Source organism: Apis dorsata, unplaced genomic scaffold (assembly GCF_000469605.1).
Source record: "Apis dorsata unplaced genomic scaffold, Apis dorsata 1.3 scaffold_292, whole genome shotgun sequence".
Lineage (NCBI taxonomy): Eukaryota > Metazoa > Arthropoda > Insecta > Hymenoptera > Apidae > Apis > Apis dorsata.
Window position 1 is genome coordinate 70,952 of NW_006263567.1, and position 9,983 is coordinate 80,934.

At 25.6% G+C, this 9,983-nt stretch overlaps 3 protein-coding genes across 9 annotated transcripts in view; 1 reads left to right on the forward strand and 2 right to left on the reverse strand.

Annotated features, from left to right (window-relative positions):
- Positions 1-1,969: 1,969 nt before the first annotated feature.
- On the reverse strand, positions 1,970-3,037 carry LOC102681947 (probable 28S ribosomal protein S26, mitochondrial). The gene is made up of 3 exons (XM_006616993.2): positions 2,919-3,037; positions 2,543-2,855; positions 1,970-2,464 (listed from the first exon to the last, which is right to left on the reverse strand). The coding sequence occupies exons 2-3, from the start codon at positions 2,785-2,787 to the stop codon at positions 2,053-2,055; spliced, it is 657 nt and encodes a 218-aa protein (XP_006617056.1). The 5' UTR covers positions 2,788-2,855; positions 2,919-3,037; the 3' UTR covers positions 1,970-2,052.
- Positions 3,038-3,605: 568 nt separating this feature from the next.
- Positions 3,606-9,983, forward strand: part of LOC102681159 (Kv channel-interacting protein 2-like) — an 11,822-nt gene continuing 5,444 nt past the window's right edge. Inside the window, exons 1-2 of one of the 5 annotated variants that reach the window (XM_006616988.2) lie at positions 8,778-9,508; positions 9,576-9,726. In XM_006616988.2, coding sequence (XP_006617051.1) covers positions 9,714-9,726 — 13 coding nt within the window. In that variant the 5' untranslated portion in view covers positions 8,778-9,508; positions 9,576-9,713. Of the gene's footprint in view, positions 4,043-8,771; positions 9,727-9,983 lie in introns of those variants that run through there. The other 4 variants (XM_031511126.1, XM_006616985.2, XM_006616986.2 and 1 more) reach the window with 4 other exon arrangements.
- Positions 4,824-7,668, reverse strand: LOC102681817 (putative uncharacterized protein DDB_G0282133). Of its 3 annotated transcripts, none has more exons than XM_031511124.1 (4): positions 7,411-7,659; positions 7,079-7,291; positions 5,504-6,773; positions 4,824-5,423 (listed from the first exon to the last, which is right to left on the reverse strand). In XM_031511124.1, the coding sequence occupies exons 2-4, from the start codon at positions 7,124-7,126 to the stop codon at positions 4,867-4,869; spliced, it is 1,875 nt and encodes a 624-aa protein (XP_031366984.1). In that variant the 5' UTR covers positions 7,127-7,291; positions 7,411-7,659; the 3' UTR covers positions 4,824-4,866. The 3 variants fall into 3 exon arrangements, with proteins under 3 accessions (XP_031366984.1, XP_006617055.1, XP_031366983.1); XM_006616992.2 differs by having other exon boundaries at positions 7,400-7,648; XM_031511123.1 differs by lacking the exon at positions 7,079-7,291 and having other exon boundaries at positions 7,400-7,668.

Below are 9,983 nucleotides of genomic sequence, written 5' to 3' on the forward strand. Positions count from 1 at the left end.
CATCATCATCATCATCATCATCATTATTATTATTATCATCATTATCATTATCATTATTATTATTATTATTATTAATTATCATTATTATTATTATTATTATTATCATCATCATCAGCAGCAGTAGCAGCAGCATCATCATCATTATTATTATCATATTATTACATTATTATTATATATTATTATTTTTGTTTAAATTAAAAATATAAAATTCAAATAAAAGGGATAAATCATTTTTAAATATACTTAACACCAAGTTCGCTTTAGAAACACATGTGCCATCATTTTCATATTTACCATATATAAAATAACAAACAGGATTAAGAATTTTTATAAATTCTATATTTTTACCAAACTTGAAAAATACAACAATGCAACACATGTTTAAATTGTGGTGCTTTAGTACGTCCTATATTAATAGATTTTACAAGATTCAGAATAAAAATTTGTACATCTAAATTAAGCTAAATTTATATAAAAACATAAAATGATTTGTAAAAATTCATGCATTTGAAACTATTGTAGTATTCTGAAATTGAAGATAAGAGAAGAATTGATGCATGAAATATAATTCAGAATTTAGCAACTTTACAACGGAAAATATTTTACAAACGTGTTCATATAATATTTTAATGATGCCTCCAAACAATAGTTTCTTACATGTGTATATTAAAAGTAGTATCAAAGTGCAATAGCTCTGTCTTATGTCAAAGATATCATAACTGATAGTTATGAAAGTAAACAATGCCTATATAATTTACATTTATGACTGATAAACATAGTAATTTAATAAGGATTTATAATTATTATTTTTTTTTCATTTTTATCAAGATTTTATTTTGTGTTACAATCAATGACAAAACTTATATGTATTTTTTATTTTATGCTTATTTTATCATTCAAATTTTTATAAATAATATTTTAATATAATGAATAGATTTGTTATCTTTACTAATTGTTATTGATTGTTTTCTGTTTATTATTATTTATTAATATTAATTTTACTTTCATTTTAATGTTATTTTAATGTTAAATAAAATTAAGACTTTATTATTAATTATTACAGATTTTGAAACTCAAAGACTTATTCTTAAATTTTAGAAACCTATATATAAGCACGTACAATAAATATCAATATAGAATTATACATTAATTATTATTATTCATAATATAGGAAAACTGTAAAATAATAGATTAATATACATTTTTTTTATTAGCCTTTGCAGTTGAATTTAAAGATAAATCTTTTACACAATATATGTTTATTTTTATATAATCTTTTGAAATATTTCAATCTTAAAATTTAGTTAACAACCAGTGATCTAATTGTCTATTTGTTTTTTTTAAACAGATTGTTTTTAAACCAAAGATATTTCAACAATAAAATTACATCATGGTATGTTACAAGTATATATACATGAAATGTAAAAGTAATTATTCTTAATGATACATTGCAATGCATAATGCAAGTAGAATCACATATAAATATCTTAAACCATATGTTCAAACACAATTTCATTCATATAAAATTATCTGTTATTGAAGTTATTTCAGTGAATACAAAAATAAATATCATGCAAATTACAAATTAATATCTGTGATTATCGTCGATACAAAAAAATACATGAAATCTATATTGATTTATATCAATGAAGTACATTTTTGTAAAAAGTTGTACGACGATAATACATTATTAGATCGTCCGAAAAAAAATTGTGCACCTAATGTTCTAAATGTAAGTTGCAACAATATGGATAAACAAGCTATAAAATCAGATAATTAATAAAATTTGTATGCCATATTGTAAATACTTACAGAACTTGAATGGATGTGTTTACAAGCTTTTTGTTATTATATTATAAATACATTATAAATACATACATTATATATGATCATTTTCAATAAATATATTCTGAATTAGAAAAAAATGTATTGAATTGAAATTGAAGGAAATTGTAAATATACAAATGTAGCTTTAGAACAAATTTTATTTATTAAGAGAAATTAATTTCTAAGATACAAACTATTTATAATATAACATTTATTTTAATTTGTTTAATTAGATATAGTAGATTCATTTTTTTTAGGTTCATTTTTGTAAAAATTACCATCACGATCAATTGCAATATTATGGTCTATAATATTTTCCAATGCATTCAGAATAGCTTCATCTATATTTTTAGATGTAATAAATGTTGCAGCTTCTTCTTTTACCTTTTTGATATTTGCATCTATAATTTCTTGCATTTTTAAATCTCTTTCCTTTTTTTCTTTTAATTTTTTATGAATTTCTTGTATACGATAAGTTCTTTCTTGATTTAATCTTTTTTGCCGTATCATAGCTATTTCTTTGTTCCATTGATTATTTATATTAGAACATATTTCAAAATCTTTCTCTATATTTATTTTTACAGTATCAAACTCCAAATTCTTTTTTTTTTCTTCTTCTTTTTCAACAAAAAAAGACCTAAGACAAAATTACAATGTATCATTTTATATACTATATAAATCTGTTATTATAAATAATAATGGAAATTTTATATACATTAAAGATTTCATTAATGTTCTATAATTATTGAATAAACGTTTAAGTTCACACTGATCTTCTATAGGTATGATTGGTCTTTGTGGGACTCTAAATATCTTAGATTTTGCTGTTGGTAACCAAATTGGTTTTCTTTTCCATCGTACACATTGAATATAAGATCCATTGGATATTAAATGATCATAAACATTTAAATTTCGTACTGTTAATGCATTAGTATTAAGTAACACTGGCGGTCGTATCATTATTTAAAATTTTTCGTATTATATGTAATTCTTTCAAAGAATACTTAAGATAAATATTAAATACTTTAATATATATACTTAATAATAATAATAATAACTAAATAATAATAACTAAATACTTTAACATATATACTTTAACTTTTAGCATCAGGATTATTTTATTTAAAAACTCAATTTTTAAAATATGTATATCAATTTCGTGATTGGAATCATTACTAGGTTAGGAACATGTTATTGTAAAGAAATTTATCTTTAGATTTTGTATTATCTAGATATCGCTTTTATACCCATGAAATGATACCCATAAAGTTTTATGTATATTCAATTCAATAACGATATGTTTTTGGTATTCAATTTAATTTCAGAAAAAATAATTGAATTTATTTTAATTTATTGAGAATAATTATAAATAATATGTAATTATTTGAATTCATTACATTTAAATTTCAATAATTTTATTTTATTGTAATAGTAAATATAATATAAATTTAATATATTATAATAGTCCAAAATAAAAATAATATTTTAATTTTACATTCAGATATCGATTACATAATTTTATATAATTCGTTATAATTTAAAATAATTATTTTTCTTGCAAAAAAAAAGATTTTATTATATTTTATTTTTATTATTAGAATTTTGAAAGAATGATTTATAAAATTGATTTATATTTAGAGTTATATTAATATTTTCTTTTTTTATGCACAAAAAATAAACGAAGCGGCGAAATAATTAGTCTCAATTTTCGAGGACATCATTAGATACAGTGCACCACTTACCTACATAGCGCTATTGCTTTTTTTTAAAAGCAGTAGTGCCTGAGATCTTGGTCTGACAAGTACTGTCTTTATTTCGCATTATAAATTTATCATTTATATTTTTTATTTTTTTTTTCTGGTAAATTTTAAATAATATATCGATTGTTGAAACCATAAAAATGATAAAAAAAGCATTATCGACGAGGCGCGAAATAAGTCTTGTTTCAAACATTAAATAAAAAGTAAAAAGAAAAGAAGAAACGTTTAATCAGATTACTAATTAAATTATTTAATTATTAATTTATTAATATAGTGAAATATAAAAAATAAAATGTATAGTGTTCATATGACACCAGGTAGATCTTCTGATAAACAAAGTACTTCGAAAAATATGGATTCTGAAGTAGGAGTATATAAAAATCGAAGAAAGGAATCGATCCCAGTTAAAGTTTTTAATTATTTGAAAACACAAATGCAAGCAGAAGGAATTCCAAGTAAGTAAAATTTTCATTTAATTTTTATTATAAATAATTCATTGAAATAAATAACTCATAGTTATCTTTGCATAAAAAAAATTTTGTTATTATTTGATAAAGATTGAATTATAAAAATCAAAAGATCGAACATATGATAATCATTTATATTTTTTTCTTTCGATTATATATTATATGTTATGGACAGAAGGCTTTAAATAAATATTTTATTAATTTACATTTATGATGCTTGCTGTTTATTTCTTATTAAAATATATAACGATATATAAATATTGATTGAAGATAAAGAAAATAAACGAAAAAAAATTTTTGATTTTATTTTTAATCAAAAATATTTAATTCGGATAATTTATTAAAATTAATTTCATTTTTTTTTATTTCTAATATCGTTTGTTTCTTTATCCTCGTTTTATAAAAAAAAATTGCATGTATTTTTCCGCATATATAGTAGGTATATTTTGTAATTCTTTTTTGCCAAATTTATATTTTTACAAACACCAACTTAAAAAAAATCATTTTACTTTTTTTATTTTTTTAATACTAACATATTTTTTTCTGTAATTAACATTGCACTTTTATTAACATTGAAAAAATAGTTTTACATGATCGCTATAACATAATAAATCGCTTTCTTGAAATTTTTAGATTAAACAAGATAATCTCCAATTGATCATGTTTGACTTTGATTTATAATCTTAAATATATAAATAATTTGTGTAATTATTTTTCTTCATAAATTACATAATATCATTGTTTTTATATTCTTTCTTTTTTAATAACGATAAATACAATTTTATGTACTATTAATAGTACACATTTTTTTTTTAATTTTTAGAAAGATCATTTACTTGACTAACCAATGGTTCAGTATTGATCACTGAAAATAAACAATCTGTAACTTCAACATTTAAATCTTCGCATATATTTACATCTTTTTCGGCTGGCGTTTCGTAATTCGTATAATTATGAGTCCAAACTTCAGTAATTGAATCTTCACTTCCCGCAACTGATTCTCTTAAATCAGACTCGTTATTTGATAATGGTGAATGTAATGGCCGTGATTCTTCTATCATAGCTTCCCTAACGTTCGTTTGTAAATTAGCCATTCGCATTCCGCATGAAGTATCATTATAAAGTAACCAATATGGAGAAAATGAATGTTGTCTATATTCTGCAACAAATTTTTCTTTTTGAGAGCAACTTATACTTGATAAAACTGGTGTATGAGTAACAATAGGAGCTATGTAACAATATACACAAGATGTTTGATCTAATTTCGATAAATCTATACGTTTGTTACTAATGAAATTCAAAATATTTTCTAAAATAGAATCTGGAGGCATTTTGGATATTCTTTTTGGCCAAAATGGATCTAGTATTCCTGAAGATATTAAAAACATAATATTATTTTTCTTTATATTAAATAAATATTTTTAAAGCAACAGTAGAACAACTACATACCATTTGTTTGTATTTTATCTGTTATAACAGGTATATCCCTATGATTATTAGATTCTGTTTGTATTATAGAATTACAATTTTGTTCTGATTGTCCTAAATTTTCAGATAATGGAATGGTTGATTGATTATTATGTGAACAAGAATATTCATATGGAAGATTAGCATTGTAATGATTATTGTTAGAAAATGTTTGAGATGTTGTAGATGTATATGTTTCTTGATCTATATTTGCATTTGAAAAGGAATGTGTATATTGCAAATACTCTCCAGTAGTTTCTGTACTGCACTTAATTAAATTTTGTAAATAATAGGAATTATTACAATTAGATTGGTCATTAGAAATAATATTTGTTTCACAATATTGATTTTCTTCCGATGGATTCAAATTTAATAAATTTTGATTTGAATTATATGGATGTACAGTATCTGTCATTCGATATTGACATGTTAAATTTTCATCATTTATAGGCTTATTTAAACTATCAGAGATTATATTATCACAATACATAGTCTGAAATACTTTTGTTGGTTGAACATCTGATGTTGCATAACTGTTACCTGTTGCATCCATAACATTAGTAATAGTCCAATTTTCATAGACTTGATGCATATCAATATTTGTGTTAGGATATTTATATTGATTAATATTTTCATTTGTTAAAACATTTGAAATTTGTTGACCAATTTCTTCAACACTTTTCACAAAAGTTGGTTCATTCAAAAAATATTCTCCCTTTATACCATTTAGAAATCCATAGCATTCTGTATTGTTCTCTAAATTTTCTTCATTATCTTGATTGTCTGATTCAGCAGTTAAAGTATCAGAATTATCTAACAAAGTATTAGATTGATATTGTTCCATTGTCCAAAATCTTCCAAGTACAGGACTAGCTATCTCACCTAAATTTGCACCAACTGGGGCTTGTAACATTTTTTTTAGAAGTATAGATCCCTGCATATTGCTATTTGTATCTTCTAATGTTTGATATTCTACATTATCATTTGGTTGATATATAGATGTATCTACATTATTAACAGCAACTATATTAGACTTAGTATAATTACTAATATCTAAAGGAACTTTTTGCATATCAGATGAAACTGTTGCTGTTCTTAAATCCACTACAGTTGAATCTTGTATTTGATTATTATTTGCATCATATGTTTGAAATTCTCTTTGGATTCTCTTTAACAAAAATTGTTTAAACTCTTCATAATGAGGAATTTTATTATCTTCATCTCTACTTGCAATTTCTTCTTCTGCACCCACCTATAGAAATAATTATTTTATTTAAAATAAATATTTTGTTATTTTTTTTATTAAAATTTTGTTAAAAAAACTACATATAAATGTAATAAAATTTTCATTGTTATAGAAATATTGTAAATATAAAATTTTTAATAAGATTGATAATTGATGATCGATCTATAAAATTAATCATATTCGATATAATTTTCTGTCTCAAGCATCATCGATCAATTTTTGAGACGAATGTGAGATTTTATAAAATAATTTGAATTTTTTCAAGTTTGAATATATATTACAACATCGAAACTAAATGAAAATCAACTCACCCATTGATAAGGTGGTTGCTGTTGCGGGCAGTAATAATCATCAGCCATACCGTAATCAGGACTATGTAATGGTGTGGAGGTTAACCCGAGTTTTCTGATTTTGACTTTTCTCACTTTCCTCTTACGATTCTGCTTAAGATCTTGCAGTAGCCTGCCAACTTCATTTTCATTTCCGCCTTTTGCGGCTTGCAACACTTTAACCAGTAATTTCTTCTACGGCCAGAAATCATAATCGATCGTTCAAAAATCAATTTACTTGTCGTTTTAGGAAAAAAATTAAGGAAACTTTTTTAGTTATATTTCTAACAATAAATCAGTTACCTTTATGTTACCTGGTACTCGATATCGAAGAGCTAAAGCTTGTAATTCTTTGTATGATAAATTTGAAATATCGTTGCTATTCATTTTTCAATATCAAGCCATCCAGTCGTAATATATCCTTCCCTCAATTCTCACACATTCCTGATATGGCCGATAGAAAAATTCGTCTGCTAACCGAATTACGCGGTTTCTTTTAATTTAAAAATTGATTTAACCGAAAATAATTCCACATGAAATGTTGAAAAAATGTTGAGAAATATCGTCCTTTTCATTGTTAAATTTGATTTGTCTTGAAACTATCTTTATTATATTATTAGTCAAAGTTTTTCAAAATAGTTTATATTTTAGTTATATTTTCGTTTAATATTAAATAATTTTTAGAATATATTTAAAATTTATAATAGACTAATAAAAGCAACTTTAAAAGAAGAAAATTAAAGATTTTTATTCTTTAAATAATGTTTTCTTTGTATATTTTTATATATACAATATTCTTTTATCAATGATTACTATTGATTACTATTATTGGCATCAAGTGCTATTATCCTGCCATCTGGAAATTATGATTTTGACAATTTGATCTTATCGATCGATAATATTGCCACTTTCATAATTCATACGTATAATTTTATATTTGAGATAAAATAATTCACTAAAATAATTTATAATAAAAATTTTAATATATATATTCATTTGATGTATATGTTTGATATATATTTTTGTTGTATTTATCGGTGATCAATACATTTCAAGTAAATAATCTACACCTGCAATCATGTTTTTGGCTTGGTTTCAATTTTAGAAAGTATTTTTGCCTGTCTCATATTTATAATATTAAAGTTTATAATGCATTAAATCTTCTTCTTTTTATTTTAAAATGACATGATATTATGATATGATAGGCAAGTTGTATGTGATGTCCGCATTTAGTAGAATAATCGTAAATAGTCAGCCACATCTCGTAGCTGTTATTCTTTAGAAAGTAGTAAGTATCCAGATTAAGTGTACATATACTCCAGATTAAGTATACATATACTGATGAGTAATTTTACGATCGATTGATCACTAATTAACTAATTCCTGTCTGACCAATGAGATATTTTCTACCTGTTGCTTATGTATAGACATTTTTAAATTTTATAACTGGAAAAACAGCTTCATTTTTACATAATTTCATTATTTTTTTATTTTGACTACCTTAATAAAAAATTGCCGAATAGTTTTATTCAACTTTTGTTCGAGAAAGAAATAATCGCTTTATAGAATCCATTTATAGGATACATTAATGTAATTGTTTTTTTTTCAACGCATCTTATTGAAATAAATTGTTCACTTAGCAAATTGGTTAAACTCGATAATTGATGAGACTTGTTTTGAAACGTATAAAAATAACGTATGACGATTGAAACGATGTACGAAGTTGTGTGCATTATTCTAGTGTGTAAGCGAAACCAATTGATTCGCCAGTACGCAAATATAACGACTGGATGGAAAAGAAGCCGGATGGAGCGGGGATTGGGAAAAAATAAGCAAGGATAACGAGCTGAATGATGATTGTTTATTGAAATAATATCCCATTAGCTACCGGTGGCCAATATTTGGCATATGTATATAATGGGAAAAGAACGTAGACTTGCGCGGGAGCAAGTATACCCCGTGCTTTTGCGTGGCAGCTGTTCAGTGCATCAACGCGAAGGCTGCGCACATCGTTACCCAGTCCGTGGCTTATACGTTAGTCGGTCGTGAAGCATCGATCGAAGAAACAAGAGGTGCACGCGTTGATCGGTTTCGAACGAGAAGTTACGAAGAACGTGAGAAAGCAACGTGAGAAATTGAGTGAGAAGAAGGAAGAGGAAAAAAAAGAAGGAGAAGAAGGAGAGAAGAAAAAGAGAAAGGAAGGGAGAAAGGAAGAAAGATCTGTCCAGTGTGAAGAATTTCGATAATCATAGCGGGAAATTGGAAGAGATCGTTCGATCAATCGTTTCGAAGCAACGACGGGAACGAAATCGACAGTCGGTGGCACGGATCGCTGAGCGCGATCGTTTACTTGTGAACCGGCAACGAATCGGTGCTTGCGGTCAATGAAGTCACGTAAGAGCCGTGAGAAAAGTAAGTTCATCAATCATAAAGGCCGACTGTAGTGCCGCTCGAGTTTCCTCTCCGATAATCGGTGCAGGCCAAGTCGATACGTCGTGCCGTGGAAAGAGATCCTCCTTGAGACGAAGGGATTGACACGACAGCCCAGGCCCGAACGATCTCCCCCTTTATCGCGAAACCGTTCGTTGCGGTGTGTCAGTGCTAACAGCTGCCAAAGATGCAACGGCAAGGTGCGAGACTCGTTCGACAGAGAAAGAAAGAATATACAATACAAATTTTCCTCTTTGTTTGCCCTTGATTAATGATTCCTTTGAGAGATAGCACTTTGGAATATATTGTAATTAATAGTTGGTCCGCTCTAGAGAACCGACCGATGTGACCATGTTCTATGCCTCTCTAGACGTTGTTTTTTTCTCTCTTTCTCTCTTCTCTCTTCTCTCTCTCTCTCTCTCTCTCTCTCTCTCTCTCTCTCTCTCTCTCTCTCTTT